The following is a 19,580-nucleotide window of genomic DNA, read 5'->3' on the forward strand; positions in this document are numbered from 1 at the left end:
GTGCGCGTGTTTCGCTTGGTTATGCCGAAAAGTGAAATAAATCAATAAAAAGACGAAATGCGACTCCGCCACTCCACCCGCAGTTACTCGTCAGAGTTCAGATCCTCGATCGCCAGGACGATCTTGTCGTAGCTGGACTGGAACTCCGGGTCCGGCTTCAGGAGAACTACCGACGTGGCGCGCTTGCACTGCGTCGCTGTTCCTAAGTCCTGCCGCGAGGGCACCCACACGTACGGAATCTTCGCCTCCTCCGCCATCACTGGGAAGTGCGAAACGACGTCGTACGGCGAGGCATCCGCGCCGAGGATGAGAACGCCCTTTTGCCCCTTTCGGATGGCCTTGGTGACGTCCTTGATCCCCTTCAGGATGCCCTTTTTGTTCTTCGTCACCGTCTTCTTGACCAGTGAGTACACCTTCTTCGTCATCTTGGGCTTCTCGGAGGTGATGGGCCACGAGATGGGGCAGCGGTAGAGCTGCCGATCGTAGTCGTACTCCTCCGTGTTCTGCTGCTCGTCCTGCTTCTGTTCGGTCATTGCCTTTTTGTTATTTCCTTTTTTTCTTGGAAGTCTGTTTTATTTTTATCCCCCTTCGTCTTTTTCGTTTTTTTTGTATCGCTTTGTTTCCTACTGCACCAACCCGCACTCTTAATTTAGTTCCGTTGCTTGCCTGCTTGCCTGCTTTTGCGTCTTCGGGGGCGCGCTGCCGACGGTGAGAGGGGGCCGCACACAAGACTTGGGGGAGCAAAAGAAGGCGGAGGAGGAGAAACACACATGAGGCGACGAACACCGACAGCCACTCCGTCACTCTCTCCGTGGCACCACGCACACGACGGAGGGAGAAAGAGAAAGAAATATGTATATATACATCAAGCGCGCGTGCGTGTGCGTCAATGGCTCAACAGGAGAAGGCAAGGACGGCAATGAGGGCAACGCTTTGGCGCCCAGGCAGCCCTCGCATCCTTCATTGATGCATGCGTCCCCTCGGTTGGAGTTCATTCCTACAAACAAACAATAAAACAAAAACAAAACAAAAATGAAGGAGGGAGGGAAGGGGGGAGTATGCAACAACAGAGAGAAGCTAGGGAAATAAGCCTTTAGATTTTTCACTTCCTCTGGGGCGATACCAATAAATGCGGGGGCCCCGCCGAATACAATGACAACGCACCAACAAACTTACACCTCCTGCGACACCTGAAAGATCTGCGCGCGTGCGTCTCCGCCCACTGTGTAGAGCAGCTTGACACGCAGCGTCAGCAGGCGGGGGTTCTTATTGCTTTTAGAGTTGTCCACGGTGAGCTGCTGCACGATGCGCCCATACGGCGGGATCGCCGTAGAAGTCAGAAACCCAATGTCCAGCGTCGAGGTCTTTGGCACCGCTGCCTGAATTGAGAGGTTCTCCATCGCGGTGGGAAGCCGCGAGACAAAAATGACGCCCACGTGGATGGCCTCCTGCACCACGGCACTCAAGCTCACGGTGAAATCGTCGCAGTCAAACACATGCACCTCGGTAGCCCGTGCGGGCTCAACTTCCGCAGAAGTGGCCGCTCCCCACGGAGTCGACTGAGAGGCAGCAGCCGGGGTGACATCCGCCTTCAAGCCAAAGAGATCATCTATGGCGAGGGCCGTGTTTTCGCCTCGGGAGTTGCCCCCGGCCGCAGCCGTCGCCGTCGCTGTCGCCGTCGTCGTCTTGGGATCCACGGCAAACAGGTCCTCCAGCGCCACGGCGGCCTTTTGCTGCAAAACCTCGGGGGGAAGATTCACCTGCGGCACTGGCTGCACCTCAACCTCCTCCTCCTCCACGCGACGAATGGGTGGCATTCGCGTAAAACAGAAGGCTGCCTCTTCTGCAAACGACTCCAGCAGCGTTGTGTACTCGCACGCCCTCTGCTGCAGCTCACAGTCCAAGCTTGTAGAGTAGCTGGCAAACACAGGGAGGGCAATTGGCTTCGCCGACGGGTACCGTGCAACGATCTTCATCAGAGATGTGAGCCCGTAACACTTGATAATGCCAAATGCACTGTTAATGGTAATATCCGCGATGCACTTCGCCACATCTTCCGGCTTCACCCCTTTTGACTGGATCAACAAATCCACGTACTCGCCAATACCCCACACCGCCGCCACGAGAAACGCCTTACGCGATTGATGCAAGGCGTCAAACGGGTACGAGGCCTCGTCCCACATGGAGACCACCGCAGGGGTTTGTATCTCTGTCGATTCATTTGAAAGCACTGCTATGAGTCGCGTCGCAAAGTCGACTGGGGCGTACTGCTTCGCTAACCGCAAGACCCGGAGTGAATATTCCACACGCCACTCCGTATTAGGCGATTTCTTCTCTATAATGCGGCACAGATGCAGCGTCACATCCTCACGCATCTCCTCCGAGGAAACTGTCAGGTACGAGACTAGGTCCGGCACCAGCAGGCGCAGATTGTCCTCCGTGACGAGCGCCACGGTGAGGTCCAGCGCGCGGCGACGAATGGAGACGTCGACGTCCTTGAGGCAGTCCAGGATGGTGTCCTGGTGCTCGCGCACCGCGTCTGCGTGGCGGGAGGCGTAGTCGAGAAGCGACTCCAGCGCCACAAAGCGATGGTTGTTGTCGCTCGAGGAAAGGAAGCGGCTGATGGTGTTGATGCCTAACGTGCGAAGTCCCTCATCGCTCTCGACGGCGTAGATCGTTTTCACGCACTCGTACTGAATCGAGCAGCCGACGTTGCGGGAGGCGTCCGTGTTGGTGAGCACCTGCGCCAAGACATCGTTCAAGGCCTCCGACGTCACAGCGCTGCCCGTGCCAATGATTCGCATAAACTGCAGCAGTTTCACCTGCAGAAAGGGGTCCGTGACGCCGAGCACGTCCTGGTCCGTCACCCGCGATGAAAGGACCAGCTGCTTCAGTATGCGGACCGCGGCGTTCGCCAGGGGGCGGTATTTGGGCAAAAACGCCTCGCCTTGCGGCAGCTGCAGGCATTCGTTCACAAGCGTCACGGCGGCCAGCAGCTCCCCCGGGCTGCGCTCACGAAAGAGGCCTGTGAACATATCCAAAAACACCTCGGCGTAATCGGGTATTTTCTTCACAATTCGAATCGCCGCCAAGCACGCCTTCTTTGACAAATACGTGTTGGAAGACCGTGCCAAGCGGCTGACCTCGTCAAGTATGTCGCGCGCCATCACCTCACTCGCGATGTTGGCCACCACGTTCAACGCCATGGCCTGAATGAGCGGCTGGCCCTGCGCCAGATCCTGCTTGATGTGGTTCTCCGAGAGCGTCAGCACCTCGTCGTTCTCGTCGAGCACCATCTGCAGGGTGAGGTAGCCGACCCGTTTGCCGGCGTAGTCGGCCTGCGCGAGCAGGCTCACCACCTCCACCTGCCCAAACTCCGTCGGGTAGCCAAGCATGGTGATGTATAGCAGCTTCAGCATGTTGCGCGTGCGCAGCAGCGGCCTGTTCTCCCGAAAGGATTCACGAATGTTGGCGCACTCCCGCTTGATGAGCGCCCGCTCCTCGGCGGAGGTTCGGCACTGTCGCACGGCGGAGATCAAATCCCGCAGCCGCATCGTACCCATCAAATCCATCGCGGCCCCTCCACACCGCTGGCCGCCTCTCGTTGCCTCCCTTCCCTCCCTCACTCTATCGCCGAGGTCGTTCTCTCTGCTTTACTTCGTTGCTTTCCCTTCCTGCAACTTCACGCACGCGAATCTCTTCTCCCCCCGACGGCGCACAAGTCCCACGAGCGCACGCAAAGCCAGGGAATGGGCCTGACGCAACCGGCGGCAAGATATACCTGCCGCGACGGCGGTGGGGCGGGGAAGGAAAAGCGAAAGGGGTGGGGGTAGAAAGAGAGAGAGAGATAGAGGGAAAAAAAAGGCACGGTTGTGTGCACCAACGGGCAACACATCCCCGCCAACGCGGCACGCAGGCACAGTCGCAGCACGACTGCCAAGAGAAGAGCGACAACAGGCAGAAACAAAGTTCACAGGTGCAGAAGAATAGCAGAAGTTCATTGCCCTTTATATATATATATATATATTCGATTCGTGTGTGTTTCCCTTTGCGCCTCCGCCTTCGTATTTTGTTTTTTTTTGTGTGTTTTTGGTCAAAGCTGTTGGTTAGTCTTTTTTTTTGTTCACTCCTTTTCTTCGCAGTGTTGGGGCCCTTGTCGTTGTCGTTGCCTTTTTTTTTTTCGTGCCCGCCGGCAGCTTACGGAAGACACACTCCACTCACACCGCGGGTGGGGGAAGGATTGAGAGATAAGAAACGAAAAGAAGAATTAGAAGAAAAAAAAAGAAGAAGCGGGGCCAAACGCACTCGTGCAGAACGTCACGACAAACTGAAATTCTTCCGGCCCTCCGTAATCGCCGTGAGGAGACGCGCCTTCATGATCGCCCGCGACGTGTACGGCGGCAGCTTAAAGTACAGGAAGCAGGTGTTGCACGAGGGCAGCGTCTGCTCGCGCGGGCCCTCCAGCTCCTTGCGCACCACCGTGATCTTCCGCCCCAGCCCCGCGAGCCCGTTCAGCGGGAGCCGCGGGCTGCCCGTGAGAAACTCGAGGAAAAACTGCTGCTCCTCCCGTGTGAACTCGCCGCCGACAAGCGAAACCATCATGGCGACCTCCCGCGACCCCACGGAGTAGCCGTGGGCCTCCACAATCGCCGCGCGCAGCGCCTCCTCCCCGAAGAGGCGCCCCTCCGCCCCCTCCCGCGAGGCCCCGGAGAGGATGACACTCATGTCGTCGTCCGACACAAACCAAAGAGCACGCAGGTCGAAGACGGTGGAAATCCCAAGGGCAAACCAGCGAAGATTTGAGGCTGCGTGCACCAGATGCCCCTCCACGCGTCGCTCCACGTACGCCTGCGCGGTAGCGGCCGTCAAGACCACGCCGCTCTCGTCCTCCAGCCCCATCTCCGACAACTCAGCGTCGGTCGCCCGCAGCGTGCAATCATACGCGTTCACCAGGCTCGGCTCCAACTCTGCGAGAAGAGCCCACTTGGCTTCTAAGGAGACGGACTCCGAACGGATAAAGGGCCACGCCAGCGGGAGAAGGTCCACATTAATTACGTAGTCGTCTACAAATGCACGTGCACAAGCGGCACCGAGAACGAAAAACTCTTCGGCATGCACCTGTCGAAGGGTTGGAAAGGCCTCGCGTCTTCCATCATCCCTCTCATGCCAAAGCGCCGCCATGTCACGATAGCGTTGCGAGAGCTCAGCGTACAACTCCTGCGTCGGTCCCTCGCCAGTGCCCTCCTCACCCTGAAACTTGAACTCAACCTTGTTTCGTATGGAGGGGTACTGAAGAAAGGCGTCGAAGAGCGCCTGCGTCATGGCGTTTGTTTCCCGATTTACTGTGAACTTCGTTGGCAGCCCGTTGCTGGCAATTTCCCCGCTGACGCTCCCCCGCACCGGCGCACCTAAACCTTGCAAATGGAAGAGCGCAAATCTTCGGCACCCAACTGCGAGAAAATGGGCCGTGTCACGCTTAAACGGAATTGAAAGGTACGGGGACGCCACCTCAAGCAGCTGAGCCACCCGCGTCGGGATGCCCGCAAGCCCTTTTTCAAAAATGTCCCCCCCAAATGCCTCCAAGACGTCCACAATGGCAGACTCCACATCGCCCCACTGCGGCGGGGCACCGACGGCGCCCAGAAGGACCTGCAACGGTGACTCATAAGCCGCATGCTCCACGGGACTGGCAACAAGCAAAGGAGCCGTGAGGTTGCATTTGCACGGATTGCCCACCTCGGCAAAGTGCACCTCCTCCTCCTTTAGCCTGGAGGCAGGAGTGGTGGCGGGAAGAACTCCCTTAGAAATAAAAAGAAGAGAATGCTGTAATTTTTTCTGTAATGAAGCCTCGCCAGAGCCCCCCTTCGCCTGGCACTCACGCCAATAGCGGACAATGTCACCTACGTTGGCGGAAACATTAGCGTCTACCCGTGAAATTTTCTTGTTAGTGCAGCCTATGCATAAGTCATAATCGCAGTCCCGACAAGCAAGGGAACCAAACACATTCGTTTTTCCGCACTTGTTGCAGGTCCAATCCACACTAAAGTGCACGCGAAGCGGGTGGCCATTGGGGCAAAAAAGCTGACTCTTCTCACCCTGCGCCGGGGCACAGATGCCAACGCTATAGCACTTGTAAAACAAGGCGTCGCGCAAATCCTTCTGTTGTCGCTTGGACACACCAGTTGTATGCAGAGCACGGAGTATGTAGTGGTAGGCGGCGTCCCGCAGCCAAAAGCCATGGCGAGGGTCGTTTGCGGCAAGTTCCGCACAAAGCTTTTTTAACTCCTGCCTCGGCAGGGAGGAAGTATCCAAGGCTTCAACAAACGCGAGTAGCTCGGACGGCGACGCGTGCGACAAAAACGCGGGGAGCTCTGTCAAGGGCGGTAGTTGCATCGGGGCCGCCTTCGGTGAACTTCCGGCGGAGCGGATGAGCTCGGCGACGGGGAGACGGTGCTGCGTCGGCGACGCGTTAACTGCGACCTTCTTTGTCGTCTTCGCCGCCGTAGACGTCGGAAGCGCCGTGAGTGCGTCGGCGACACCGGCCTCCAGGAGAACCGGCGCCCATTCCTTGTCGCGCTGCAGCAGCGCGGCGGAGATCGTCTCCACCACGCGCGGCCTCTGCTCGGCCGAGAGGCTTCGAAAAACGACGACGACGTCCTCCGAGGTGGTAGGCGCCCCGCCGCAGATGACGTACAATCGTATGGCACGCGCCAGGGAGGCCGTCTTGGAGTGGCCAAAGGTGAAAGGAAGCAGGGCATCTTGAATCAGGGCAGCGACTTCGCTCTTTATGTGAATAGACGCCGGTGGGACGGAGAGCTTCTCGTCATACACAAACGCGCTGGGCACGGGCTGGAAATGCATCCGCCTCAGCGCCGAGGGGAATGACCGGTTATCCGTCATGGCGCGCAGATCAAACCTACGACGCCTCTCAGGGGCACTATCGCTTTCTCCAGCTGCAAAAAACATGGCCGTCAGCTGCTCTCGATCGTCGCGCCGGTATGGAAAGTACTCGCCATCGACGGAGCGAAACGCCCACATGTGTTCGCCGCGAATCCCGAAGGCGGCACCGCAAAGCTTTGACAAGAGGACCAGCGCACTCCAAGCCAGCGGTGGGACAACCCACTGCAGGCTCGGCAACGACTGAGAGACGTCCGTCCACAGCCGGTCTCCAGAGGCCGCGGAGTGCGGGTCGGCGTCAAATGGGCTGGAATACCCCGCACTAGGGACGGCAGTCTGCTGCAGCAGCCTCGTCACCCAACCAATTGCCTTCGCATTCACCTCTGAAGCCGGCGACGAGACCTCCACCACACTTGCGACACAGGCCAGTGTGAGTTCAACAATCGACGGAGACACTCCACTGGAGCAGACGCGTTCCCCAATCGCAAGTAGGGCTTCTGTAGCGTTTTTCAGTGAGGCCTCCTCAAACGCACTATCAGCCTTCCTCGCCGTTTTGCTGTTGTTTTCCTCAGCGCCTCGAGCTCGCTTTCTGCGCAAAGGCAACTGTGGCACACACCACGCTCGGTACGTAATTATTCCCTCCACAACTGTGCGGAGGAGCTCCTCCCACTCGTGGTCAATGGGAAGCTGGGAGAGGAAGCCCAAGTGGTGCTGCAGCAGCTGCACCAGCAATTCATGATCTCCCGCATTTTGCACCACGCCACGCCGCATCATACCAATGCAGTGGTGTAAGACTTTACACGCCATCCACTTGGAGCCGTCCAGACTGCTAAAACAGAATTTCAGGTGCTCCTCCGTGGTGGGCGCAACTCTGGCCACTGCCTCGCAATTACCAGCCAGCGAAAGGCAAGCCAACAACTCCTCCTTCAGCTCCTTTTCGGTCGTCTTTGTGTACTGCAGCCTTACAGGGCACTGCTTTACAAATGAAAAGAGCTTCTTAAAACAGGTCTCCACCACACTTGTGGTTCCCGCCAGAACCGACGCTGGGAGCTTTCGGGAGAACTTGTCGAGAATGAGGGCCAGTGCCCGGGCTGCCAAAACCACAACGTTGCCGTCCTCCCCCGCCTTCTGCAGCGCCGCGTTGATGGCGGCGAACACACGCTGCACAGGAAAGTCGGTTCCCTCCTCCGCAATGACGAGAATCGTACACAGGTCCGAAAGGTTCTCGTAGGGAGGCTTCTTGAGCTCACAGTCAAACTCAAAAAGCATTTGCTCTGTCGTGCCTCGTTACTACCTTCCTCCAGAGAAGCCAACCTCAGCAAATGAAAAGAGAAAGTGTATGGATGTCTGGGCGCAAGAAATGAGGCAAGCTGAAGGGAAAAACAGCGTCGAAGGCCTCTCTCTCTCTCTCTGTGTGTACGTGCAGCCCACGCATAAACACCAGCAAAAAGAACAAGCTGCAAGACACAGAAACACAAAAAAAGTTCGTCAAATGCGTGTGCATCGGCACCGGACAAGAATCACAACGACGGCAGAGGGCCAACTAGTTATGCAGAAAGAACTTCCAACCAATCCAGCTCAGGTAGGTGCCAAGAAAAATAACTGGAGGAGACACAGAGACTAGCAGTGTATAGTACCAATCACGATCCAGTAGTGAACGTTCATTTTTTTGAAGCGGACGGCGCCAACATACCACAATCCGCGATACAAACCAAATAATATACACCCACGTGGCCACTAACGACGGCCAGCCAAGAAAGAACCGCTTCCACGGCTGCTCTCTGTAGTCAGGAGCATACTTGGTATGCAAGCCTATATTTTTTTCTGACGACTGCGACGTGGCGGGTGGCTTTCCGGCCTTCTCCCTGTGCGTGGCTTCAGCTCCCTCTTCCCGTGTTTTCATTTTTGGTCCACCTCCAGAGGCCCAGCGGGAGCAGCTACACACAGGGAAAAGCGAGAAGGGCAAAAAAAAAAAAGGAGCAGGGGAAAGGAAGAGGAGGAGGAGAACTGAGATCAACCGCAGTCCGGCAACAACGACAACAACCAATAACGTGGTCGGGCGTGTATGTGTTGCGGACAGCAGCTGGGGGCAGTGCCCCAGCAGCAGGAACTGAAGAGGTCTCAGGAAACCAGACAGCACCGAATCGAGGAAATAAAACAATACAAAAAGGGAGAAGAGCGGCGTAGCGTTGGCCCAATAAATCATAAAAATAAAAACCAACAATCCAATACGCATGACGGTACCCCTCCTCCTCCTCAGCAAACGCAATCAATAGCATTTTCAGTCCGTTCCTTTCTCACCTTTACTATATCCTTTTGTTTCCCCCCTCTTCCTTCGGCTTTTTCTCTATGGTGCCTTTCTCGTTCACCTTCGTGTGAGAATTGAAGGCTTTGCCAACTTGCCGTAACGCGGCGTGTAGGCGCCCGGCCCTGGTGGACCGCTGCATTGGAGGTCATTCCAATGGCCCGAGATGTTCATTCCCCCCCTTCCACGCAGAGAGGCAGTGACATTGTTCATAAAGGCATTCTTCTGACGCTGCATCAGTTCAAAATCGGTGCTCAAATGATAGGTGCCCTTACCGTTCGCAATAGGAATGAATCGCCGCTCGCGACCAAACGTACCTGCGTGCGGGTTGTCCTCCAGCAGAAAGGTTCCCATGGCCAGCGAGCTGTCTCGTTCCAAGCTGCGTCGCATGGAATCCTTCATCTCTCTAAAAACGTTTTTCTTCAACAACTTTTGTCGCTCCGCCTCGGAAGGAATACGGCGGCTATGGTTGATGCTGGAGTGACTGAATTGCCGCGCAGAGCTGCTCCGCGTAAGCTGTGGACGAGTGCGACCAACGGCGTCACTGGGAGCTCCGTGGCTAAGTAGTGTGCATTGCACGGGACTCGTGGAGGCGGCAGTAGAATTACAACCGCTAAGAAGCATCTTCCGCTGCTCCTCAAGTACGGTGCGGCGCTGCTTTAACGCCTCCAATTCCCTCTGAATATCCAATAGTTGCGCATTTGCCTCTGCCTCAGCGCCGGTGGCGCCCTCTGGCCTTTTGTGTGTTCCCTGCATAATACGCCTAACCTTCACGGGTTCAATTTCCGCCCCGCACCCCACCCACTAGCCGCTGCCACCGCTGTTCGCTCTTCCCCAGAGGAAAACAAAAGCCGCAAAAAGAGGAAAAAGACATGCACACTTTGCATACCTCGCCCTCTAACACAGTTTGCATTACTGCTGTACTGTTTTTTTTTTTTGGGGGGGGAGGGAAGTCATCGACTCTGTTTTGTCTTTTTTTGTTGGTTTTTTTGTGTGTTTTCTAGACCTTTGCCTCGGGTTTTATTTAGTTTGTTTCCCACCCCTCTTCTATTCTCAACGCCGAGGGGGGTTGAGGAGGAGGACGAGGAGGGGCCCTCCACTTCAGCCGCTCCAAACCAAACAGTAAAATATTGGGTGAATTCAGTAACACCCACACGGCTGATGCAGAAACCACGCACAAACGAAGAATGACGCTTTATCGTTCCATTTTTTTTTTTGTTCTTTTTTATTTTAGTTTTTTTTCCGCAGTTTTTAGCCTTCTGTCATCGCTTCGCAGACTCGTTTTCTGCCGCGTGGGCTGAAGTGTCCTCACTGGCTGACTCCACAGCAGGCGCGGCCCATCGCGGGAAAAAGAGGAGGATTCAACGTGGAACAAATGGAAGGAGGAAAAAAAAAAAACAATGAAGCGGAAATAGAGAAGGGTAAGAAACAAAACTAAAGTTCGGAGGAAAGTCGTTCTCCTATGCGTGTGCAGGTGCGCTTTTGTTTTTGCTTTTTGTTTTTTTTGTTTTTTGTTCATGCTCTTATTGCTCTTGTTGCTGCTCTCTTATTCAGCCGATGAGGCCTTTCGTCGTCGTCGCCGCGGCGGGGGGAGGGGCGTTGCTTCGTGTGCCGGCGTTGGCGTCCCCCCGGGGAGGAGGAAAAAAAAAAGTGACGGCGTGTGGCATCGAGTGCGGGGAGACTCGCTGAACGCCAGCACCCACCCGCCCCCCGCAGGCTCCCCGGGGGACGACCCAAAGACCTGAGCGCCGCCGCGCCGGGGTTGCGGGGGGGGGTCCAGCCGGGCTTTGCGCTTCTCCCCGAATTGGGCGGGAGCGGGTCCCTGCCCGCCCGCGCCGCGCGTGTGCCGCCGCTACCAGAATGGGGCCCAGCCAGTGATGTACGCCTCGGCGAGGTTGTCAAGGCTGGTGGCCTCCTGAATGAGACGATCGACTTGGTGCGGCACGTCAAGGCAGTTGGCCCCGCCGTTCACCAGCCGCAGCGACAGGTACGTCGTCCGTACCGGGTTCCCCATGCCAAAATAGTCCTTCTGGGAGTCCCCGTAGCTATGCGAGCCGCAAGAAGAGCCGTCGCCGGAGTCCTCGCCGGGGTCCTCGCAGGCATCCCGCCGAGAACTGTGGAAGAGGGAACTGTTGTTCACGGCATCAAAGTCCTCACCTGTCAGCTTGGCGCGGACGCGGGCGAGGGCCAGGTCACCCTGGATGTTGCGCGTCTCCTCCTCGTTCAGTTGGTCGACGGTCGCCCCCGCAACGAACTCGCGTACCCGCGCCACGGAGTAGGACAGCTGCATCTGCGGCTCCCTTGCGTTTGAGTTCACTGGGCTAAGGAGGTTGTTGTCGCCTCCCCGCACCGCGCTTTCCGTCCGCGAAAAGGATCGGTCGCCGTCGCCGACGTTTGCAAGACGCCAGTTGATGAGCGGGTCGTAGATGAAGGCCTCGAGAATGGAAAGGAGATTCTCGCAGTGCCGGCGCAGGTTCTTCATGACAAGCTCACAGGTCAGGCGATAGACCCCATCCACCCCAGTGATGCCAAGCGCACTCACAAGCAGACGCGTCAGGCGAAACGGCACAGCCTCTGCGTAGAGCGCACGATGCATAGCCACCTCAAAGCAGTCACCAAAGTCGATGTGGACAACAGCGCCTCTGCCCTGAAGCATGAGGTTGTTCAGGTGGCGATCACCAAGCCCCAGCACGTAGCCAACCATAGACATGATCGCCAGGGTGTGACCATAGGTCACACGATACTCCAACCACTGCTCACAGGTGTCATTCTTGTCCCAAATAATGCGTCGCAGTTCATCATCGGGGGTGTTATTAATGACTTCGCTTAACATGCTCTTGCGTCGTTCCTTGCTTTGCTGGTGATAGTCCTCAATATTACGCAGCGACCCATTCCGGAGAATCATATGCACCTCTTCGTAGATGGAAATACCGTGCTCCTTGCGTCGTGTCTCCAGCAGACGGTAGATGGTCTCTGTGTTTTCGACCCAGCCAATAATGCCGACGTTGTCTGTTAAGGGAATGACGGCGTACTGAGGAATTGTCAGTCCAATGGCGCTGGAGGAGCTGTCGGTGAGAAAAATGGTGTTAACAAACTCAATAAACTGCATCACACGTTCATCCTGCCGCAGGTCCTCATGCCCCTTCAAGAGGAAACGATACTTCTGCCCGTTTGAGGCGTCTAACCCAAGGCGTCGTGGTTTCTGCTTCGAGGACATGACAAACACCCGCTGATGAAACTTCTGAATCGTGATGAGGGGTTGGCCAAGCACAAATGAGCCCGGAACGGCTACAATACTTTCCCTGATGCTTCCCAATGTGGGGGACAAGTCCTCCATTAGGAGTCGTCGCTCCCCGGTGGCCTTGTTTAGCTGCACATACACCTGCTTCAGCAACGACCACGCCTGGTCTAAAGTGTTGTTTTGCAGCGCCACCCTGGCGTGGCGCAGCGTCGGGCCGTAGGTCTTCTCAAAGCCGCACTCGTTGGGCGTCCGCGGGTTCTCCAGCTCCCAATACAAGGGACTGAGGATGCGTAGAATGGCGCTCGCGTCAGTTTGCTTTTCCGCCGCCTGCTGAATGTGGCTGTGCCACTTCTCCGCCCACAAAATGGCAATGCGCACCATCTCGTTGCTGATCAGGGAGGCCTCACCCACCATCGGCCCATTCGAGACCCGGATCCCCTTCAGCACGCGCTCCGCCATCAGCTGCCGAATGGCCTCCGGAGACTTTTCCGTCACCGTCAAGGGATAAATCAGCGCATGTGGGTACTTGGACCCGACCCGCACGAGCAGCTCAGTGAGAATAGACCGTGCCGCCTTTGCCGTGATGCCGATGCGTGCCACGAGTTGCGGAATCACCTTCAGCCAGACATAATCCGGCACCCTGTCAATCCCTTCCTTGATCACCTCGTTGATCTCCAGCAGCGTGCTGTGGGAGAACCAGATGGAGAGTATGCGCAGCACATCCTCCATGACGCCGTCGCCCTGGCTACTGGAAAGCTCCACCGACTTAAAAAGCGCCGTAATCGAACTCACGTGGTGCCCCGTCTGCACCTCAAGCGGCGTACTCGGATCACGAGACATGTCGTAGTGCAAAATACCCAAGGAATGAAACGCCAGGTGGTTTTTGGGGCACAGCTCGGTTGCCTTCTTCAGCTGCTCAATCGCCTCATCTCCCTTATCTGGAAAGAGGTGCATCGTCCATTCACCCAACAACAACCAACAGCAACCCCACGCCTCCGCCCGCTCGTCGTCAGGACCCACCTGCAGTTGCGTGAGAATGTCGGAAAGCAGACGCACCGTTTCCCGTCTACTCTTCGTCGCGTAGCAGTGCTTCATGTAGGCGTGTATGACGTCCGGGTCTTGGCTGCAGAGGGCCTGGTAGTCCCCAGCCGGTTCTAGCAAGAGGTTCAACATGTGATCCGCAAACGAGGTCCACTGCGACCTTGACAACGCGCGAATACACATCACCTGGGAGGCCAAGTCCGACGCGGGGGAAAGCACGAGAGAATTTATGGTAATGAGGGTGCGCAGATGCGCCGGACGGGACGACATTTGCGCCAGGCGCCAGTGCCACAGCTCCTTTAGCATGCACCTACGCTCAGCTCCGGAGTTGACGAACGAGACCAGTTCCTCAAAGTGGCACAGGTGCTGCAGCTCCACCAGCATGTCGTAGGCGCGGTTGTAGCTCTCCATAAAAGACTCCGAGAAGGCGTCAAAGAGCGACTCACGGCGCTCCTTCGTGAAGCGCAGGAGTTCCTCGTGGCGATGCCGCCTAAACAGCGCAGCGCAACGCTCCACCATGCCCAGCCCCTCCAGCACGCCAGGCTCCTCCGTCAGGTCGTCAAACTGCTGCCACCGGCCCAACGCCAGCGCCACCTTCGCCTTCAACGGCGCCACTTCGGCGCGAGACTCCCGGTCCAGCTGCACCCAATTTTTGTTAATTACCGCCTCCATTTCAATGGTCTCGCCCAACGCGTCAAGGCAGCGCAGGGCCCCCAGGAGGGAGGAGGTGTTAATCGAGCCATCCGTGTTGAGCATGCGAGACTCGTAGCGAGCCAGTGCCTCACCCCACCAGTTTAACTGCTCCAACGCCCCCACCTCATCGAACCCAAACTGCTCTGGCGCAATGATGTTCCCTGAAAACTTGGCGGACATTTTCTTCACCAGGCCCTTCGCGACCATGCTTAACCCCAGGTGGTCGTAAAACTCAATGAGTCGCTCCGCCACCTGCAGCGCGGAGCGAACCGCGGTGTCCTGACGACAGGAAACCTGCTCCCCCAACCCGCTAAAGAGCTGATCAAACAACACCTCGTTTAAATATATGGCTTTCGCGTGCATTTGGGAGTCAAAGGCAACACGTGCTAAGACGTCAAGGTCCATGAGCGGTTTAGACTCCGGTCTTTGCCACTCTTCAACTTCGCAGTTGAGTGTAAGTTCAATTCTGTTAATTCCCTTAATGAGTGAAACAATCTCACTGACAGCCGTTACCTTTCTTCCATTGATGGCGACTAACAGCGCCCCCACAGGCACCTTCGCCTTGGCGCCTGGAGCGTTCGGCTCTAACTTTGTCACCACAATGCCTCTGGCGCTTTGATCGTAGTTGATCCCAAACTTCTTGTCCACGTCCTCCCGTTCCACCACACACGTCATGGTCACCGTCTTTTTTACCAGCTCCAATTTGTTCTTCCCGCGTTCAGACTCAAAAAACTCCGCAAAGCCAAACAAAATTTGTTTAATGTCATTGGGAGACATTTCCAGCGCACGGGTGAAGGTGTTCATGACAAGCGCCCGTTGGGCCTTGTCAAGTGGTGCAATAAAGGCCGCTGCCGCAAAGGTGAACAAGTCCCTTGATAGATCACTATTATATTTGGCGAGTTCCGCCGTGCAACGCAAGGGTTGAACCGGGGAGTTGCCAAGCATCTCCAGCGATGTTTTATGCAACCAGGCAATCCAGGACTGCTCCCGTTTCTTTTTGTTGGCCACCGGAATCGTGGCAATCTTTTGCAGGAGCGCCTCATTCACCTTGCACTCGTTCAACGGCGTCTGGTCCAGCTTGAGTATGCCCAAGTTGCGCCTTAGCACGGACTGCGTCTCCTGCGCCTTGCGGGTGAAGGAGCGAAAGTTAGTCGCCAGCTCCTCGCCACCGCAAAAGCGCAGGTTTATGACCGTCTGTCCGCTCTGGTGTGAGACACCCATCACCGTAAAGTGGTCACTGCCAAGCTTCAACGTATTCAGCATCTCCTCCTCAAAGTCCTCCCGTGAGAGCCCTGGCAGGTGGGACACGACGCTAAGAGGCAGTTCAGGTTTGAGTTTATCCCGCTTGGTGGACGGGACACGCACCTTCAGAAAGCCGTGGGCTGCCGAGTTGAGCAAGGCAAGAAACATGGAATCTGAAAAGCCCTTTTGCTCCGCAATGTGTTGAATAGGAACTATGAAGCGCTTCGCCTGGCGATTCACCAAGTCAACGAGGAAGGCCAGGGTGCTAAAGCCCATCTCAATCTCCTCCTGGCTGTTGGTGTGTTCAATGTACCACATTACCGTGTGCACAATTTCGGCGCAGCAGTCCTTCACCAGCGATGGCTGTTTCACCATGATTTGATTTAAAAAGTCAAAGCAGGCTGCATTGATGTCCTTTGACTTGGGGCGCAAGGCCGACGGCGTCGCGTCCTCCGGCTCAATGCATTGAAGCACATGTGGTAGGACCGACTGAAGATCTTTTTCGTGCAAGACAGCCAAAAATGATTCCAGTGACTTCACAGCACGCAGAACTAGATCTAGGTCAGATTTATCCTGTGAGACGCGTTGATGAATAAACTCCACCGCCCAACGATGATCTCGCATTTCCTGTGCAGAAAGGCTTCGGGCGACTTCATCCAGTAGCTCCACTACGCCCGAATTAAGCGGCTTTTGTGACGCCTGTGGAAGCAAACAAAACAATCGTATCGAATGAAGAAGCTCGGAGCCCGTGTTGGACGGTATGATGTCCCTGAAACACCGCAGCAGGGTGGCCAACTCTGTCATGAGCACTAGAATGCCCTCGTACAGGTGGTCGCGCTCTGGGTCGGCGAGCCACGTCTGCAGCTGCGGGAGAAAGTGCGTCAGCAGTATCGCCTTTTGGTGGCCGGGAATCTCACGAATCATGCAACTGATGGTGGCGATGGTGTCCGCCTGCTGCTCGGGGTCGGAGCTCTGCTGCAGCGTCCTTACAAGCAGGTACAGCAGAATCGAGGGATAGCGCTCCGTCATGTGCTGGCTGACGCGCATGCGTGGCTTGTAGCGCGCCAAGGCGGAGGTCACCACCTCCTCCGCCTCCTCGATTACATCTTCCTCGAGGGCCTTCAATACAAGGCGAAGCTTGATGGGATTCACGGCTCCCAGCACACTAAGCGCCTTCATGGCGGCATAATTGACATCCTCATCCTCCTCCGCCTCGGAGCGAATGATACGTGCGAGCGCCAGGTATATACCCACGTAGTTGAGCTGCTTCTTCACCGTGATCGTCGTCAGTATAGAGCAGAGGGTCTCGAGCGCCGCCTTGCGCCGTCTGGAGGAGGTGCTTCCGTTGATGATATGCAGCACAGGCTGAAGCAGCTGGTTGGCGTCGCAGTGGCCGTGCGGTCCCGTGCGGTCCAGGATCACGCGTAACAGGTTCAGCAGGGCGATGGAGAAACTCTTGGAAATAAACGGTTGCCGCTGCAACCGCTCCAGCACCGCAACCTCCACAGTGCGGGGTTGCAGCAGCAGCGTGTCGTGCTCCGCCGTCATTTGCAGCAGCGATGCCTGGTAGATGGCCGCGGACATGGAACCGTCCTTCGCCTCAATCTCGCGCAACATGTACTCCTGCTGGCGCAGCAGCTGCGAGTGCACAATCGCAGGGTTGCAGGGATGCAGCCGACACAGCAGCACCAGTGTCCGGTCCCGTGCCTTCTTAGAAACGTCGTTGCGCGCCATCAAGAGGGCGTCAAGGTGATCCTGCAGCGAGAGGTACAAGTTAAACGGGGTGGAAAGCCGGCACAGGACGTTGTAGCGAAGCTCCGCATCGCGGTCGGCCACGGCCACATCGAGCAGCTTCCCCACGGCGCCCGTGACGGTGTTGTTGAGCCGCTGTATCGGATGCGAGGCACTGCCGTCGTCCTTCTCATTATCAGACTGTGAAATGAGCTTCTCGCAGAGCGTCACAACGGCGTCCACGGCCGCCCGCCGCACCCTCAAGTCCTCATGAAACATCAACTCAATCACCCGCGCAATCTGCTCCGTGCAGCCGAGCGTCGCGAGAAACGGCAGGGCACGCACCAAGACATCCACGGGAACCTGCGGGGATATGTCGATTTGTAGCTGCCTGAACCGCCACCGCATCTCCCGGCCACGGCCCTCCATAAACGCCAGCAACGCGCTCAGTTTCGGCAGGTTGGTGTACGCCGCGTCAATTTCAATGCGATCAAGCAGCGCATCCACGCCGGCCAGCTGTTGCTCCCCGCACTGCGCTTGCAGGCGCCCCAGCGCGTCAAACGGGAGCTGGCGAAAGGGAAATTTAACAATAAAATCACATATTGCACCCACCGCAAGCTCGCCGTGCGGCGCAATGTTTGCATCCTTGAGAATGTCGTACAACGTCGAAAGCGCAACCACCGCGACGCTTTCCTCCCAGTCCGAAATGTACGACAAAAGGCACCGCACCACCCCAGCATACAGCTCCGCATCGTTTCTAAACAAGCACAAGGCCTTGCCGGTCGCTCGTGGGACCATGACGCAGACTTCGCTTGAGGAGCTATTCCAGTCACGCTCCGTCAGGAATGAGTGTATTGCCTTTAAAGGCCACGGTGCACTTTGAAGCGTCGGAGAAGCTGCCACGGTCTCGATGGCCGTCAAGAGGCCTAACACCCGTCCTTGTTCATCCGCGGTTTCGATACCTTCCGCCACCAGGGCAGAGAGTTGAGCCGCCATTGAGGCGGAGACCTCGATGCAGTGTTTCTCAACGACGCTTGTAAGCAGACCCACAAGCGCGTGCCGATGCCACATAAACGCGCTGTCAAGGGTCTCCTGCAGGAGAAACAGTGGGGAACAGGAGGCATTCAAAGTGTCCAAGAGCGCCGGACTTCGCTTGATGACGCCAGAGCTTGTTGCCACCATGGTCGCAAGTATTTGACACCCCACCGCCCTCTCATGCAGCGAAGCCCCCTGCCGCATCATGGCGATTGCGCGATTCAAGTACCTGCCCAGCATGTCGGAGGTGGAGCGGACATTCTCCTGCAGCACCTCGCCTAAGTCCTGCAGCACGGCGGCGCAATCCTCCTCACACTTGCCTCGTGCCGCCTGCTTCATCAGGAGTGCCACGCAGCGGGAGCGCTCCTCGTGTTGGTCGCCAATGTGTGCGTCGAAAACGACGCGAAGGGCCTGAAGCCCTTTTTTGTACGAGTCATCGAACGTCTCGTTCACGAGCTGGAAGAGGTAGTCGAGGAGGCCCAGCTCCGCGATCTCCTTCGGGTGGGCGACGAGGAGGTCGAGGAGGTCGGCGAGGCATTCGTTCACGCGCCGGGGCCGGCTCGACGGCGCCCCCTGCAGGTTGCGGAAGATGATGGAAAACTGCCGCCCCAGCGCCGAGGCGCTCTCCTTGAAGAAGCGATCGGTGGAACGGTACACCGCATCCGTCATCACCAACTGCCGGGAACCAAAAGCTGCAAAGGCAGCAGCAGAAGCAGCAGCAGCAGGAACGCTTGCAGGCACCACGCACTGCTCCTTCCCTTCGCTTTGCTCCCCTGCCCGCCCGTTACAAAGCAGGGATATATATATATATGTATATATATGCGTGTGCGCGTGTGTGTTTGTGTGTGTGAGTCTATCAACGTGAGGGGCGCCGCCGTCCCCGCCTCGCCCACACACACGCGTGCACGCACACAGAAAAGGAGAGATAGAAATAGAGCCCAATTTGACGCCTCACAAGGAATTAGTTTATTACCGACAACACAAAAACTACAACACAAGAAACGAACAGAAGAAAGAAAGAAGGAAAAAAAAACAGCTGTAATAATCTTACTTTTTAGAACAGGAAAGAAAGAGGCAAACCGTGGCGCCAGGTCGACGCAAACGATATTGCCCTACACCGCTAATAACAACAGGGATAGAGAGAGAGAGAGTAAGGAGGCGAGGAGGCGAGGGGAGGAGGATGAGAGAGCAACCGCAGCGGCCACAGAAAGAGAACAGCCACAGACCGCAGAAGAAGATGGAGTGGGAAGGAAAGGAGGTGGTGGGTATGCAGTTAAAGCTTTACCGCCGTGTCTCACTCTGCAGAACGCATCCACCGACGCCAGTGCGGCGGAACACCGCTCTTTTTTTTATATATATATTTTCTTCGTTTTTCTCTCTTTCTCTCTCCCGTCC

The 19,580-nt window shown here is 56.6% G+C and overlaps 5 protein-coding genes across 5 annotated transcripts, besides 13 other annotated features; all 5 read right to left on the reverse strand.

Moving 5' to 3' along the window:
- Positions 1-83: 83 nt before the first annotated feature.
- Positions 84-533, reverse strand: Tco025E_00528 (50S ribosomal protein; the record flags this gene model as incomplete). The annotated part of the gene is made up of 1 exon (XM_029367469.1): positions 84-533. One exon carries the CDS (start codon positions 531-533, stop codon positions 84-86), a length of 450 nt encoding a protein of 149 aa, XP_029232427.1.
- Positions 534-999: 466 nt separating this feature from the next.
- Positions 1,000-1,033: a sequence feature (A-rich).
- Positions 1,034-1,172: 139 nt separating this feature from the next.
- Positions 1,173-3,572, reverse strand: Tco025E_00529 (putative adaptor gamma-1 chain; the record flags this gene model as incomplete). Its single annotated transcript, XM_029367470.1, has 1 exon — positions 1,173-3,572. One exon carries the CDS (start codon positions 3,570-3,572, stop codon positions 1,173-1,175), a length of 2,400 nt encoding a protein of 799 aa, XP_029232428.1.
- Positions 3,573-4,008: 436 nt separating this feature from the next.
- Positions 4,009-4,027: a microsatellite.
- Positions 4,028-4,245: 218 nt separating this feature from the next.
- Positions 4,246-4,290: a sequence feature (A-rich).
- A 27-nt stretch (positions 4,291-4,317) lies between these two features.
- On the reverse strand, positions 4,318-8,166 carry Tco025E_00530 (other hect domain ubiquitin protein ligase E3; the record flags this gene model as incomplete). The annotated part of the gene is made up of 1 exon (XM_029367471.1): positions 4,318-8,166. The coding sequence occupies one exon, from the start codon at positions 8,164-8,166 to the stop codon at positions 4,318-4,320; it is 3,849 nt and encodes a 1,282-aa protein (XP_029232429.1).
- A 706-nt stretch (positions 8,167-8,872) lies between these two features.
- Positions 8,873-8,902: a sequence feature (GA-rich).
- A 360-nt stretch (positions 8,903-9,262) lies between these two features.
- On the reverse strand, positions 9,263-9,958 carry Tco025E_00531 (uncharacterized protein; the record flags this gene model as incomplete). Its single annotated transcript, XM_029367472.1, has 1 exon — positions 9,263-9,958. One exon carries the CDS (start codon positions 9,956-9,958, stop codon positions 9,263-9,265), a length of 696 nt encoding a protein of 231 aa, XP_029232430.1.
- A 315-nt stretch (positions 9,959-10,273) lies between these two features.
- Positions 10,274-10,292: a microsatellite.
- Positions 10,293-10,408: 116 nt separating this feature from the next.
- Positions 10,409-10,444: a microsatellite.
- Positions 10,445-10,682: 238 nt separating this feature from the next.
- Positions 10,683-10,739: a microsatellite.
- Positions 10,740-11,054: 315 nt separating this feature from the next.
- Positions 11,055-18,854, reverse strand: Tco025E_00532 (phosphatidylinositol 3-kinase-like protein; the record flags this gene model as incomplete). Its single annotated transcript, XM_029367473.1, has 1 exon — positions 11,055-18,854. One exon carries the CDS (start codon positions 18,852-18,854, stop codon positions 11,055-11,057), a length of 7,800 nt encoding a protein of 2,599 aa, XP_029232431.1.
- Positions 18,855-18,885: 31 nt separating this feature from the next.
- Positions 18,886-18,910: a microsatellite.
- Positions 18,911-18,982: 72 nt separating this feature from the next.
- Positions 18,983-19,006: a microsatellite.
- Positions 19,006-19,038: a microsatellite.
- A 143-nt stretch (positions 19,039-19,181) lies between these two features.
- Positions 19,182-19,216: a sequence feature (GA-rich).
- Positions 19,217-19,316: 100 nt separating this feature from the next.
- Positions 19,317-19,374: a sequence feature (GA-rich).
- Positions 19,373-19,409: a microsatellite.
- The last annotated feature ends 171 nt before the right edge of the window (positions 19,410-19,580 follow it).

The sequence above is a fragment of the Trypanosoma conorhini genome (assembly GCF_003719485.1).
Source record: "Trypanosoma conorhini strain 025E chromosome Unknown Tco_14.4_contig_00012, whole genome shotgun sequence".
In the NCBI taxonomy this organism is placed as follows: Eukaryota; Euglenozoa; class Kinetoplastea; order Trypanosomatida; family Trypanosomatidae; genus Trypanosoma; species Trypanosoma conorhini.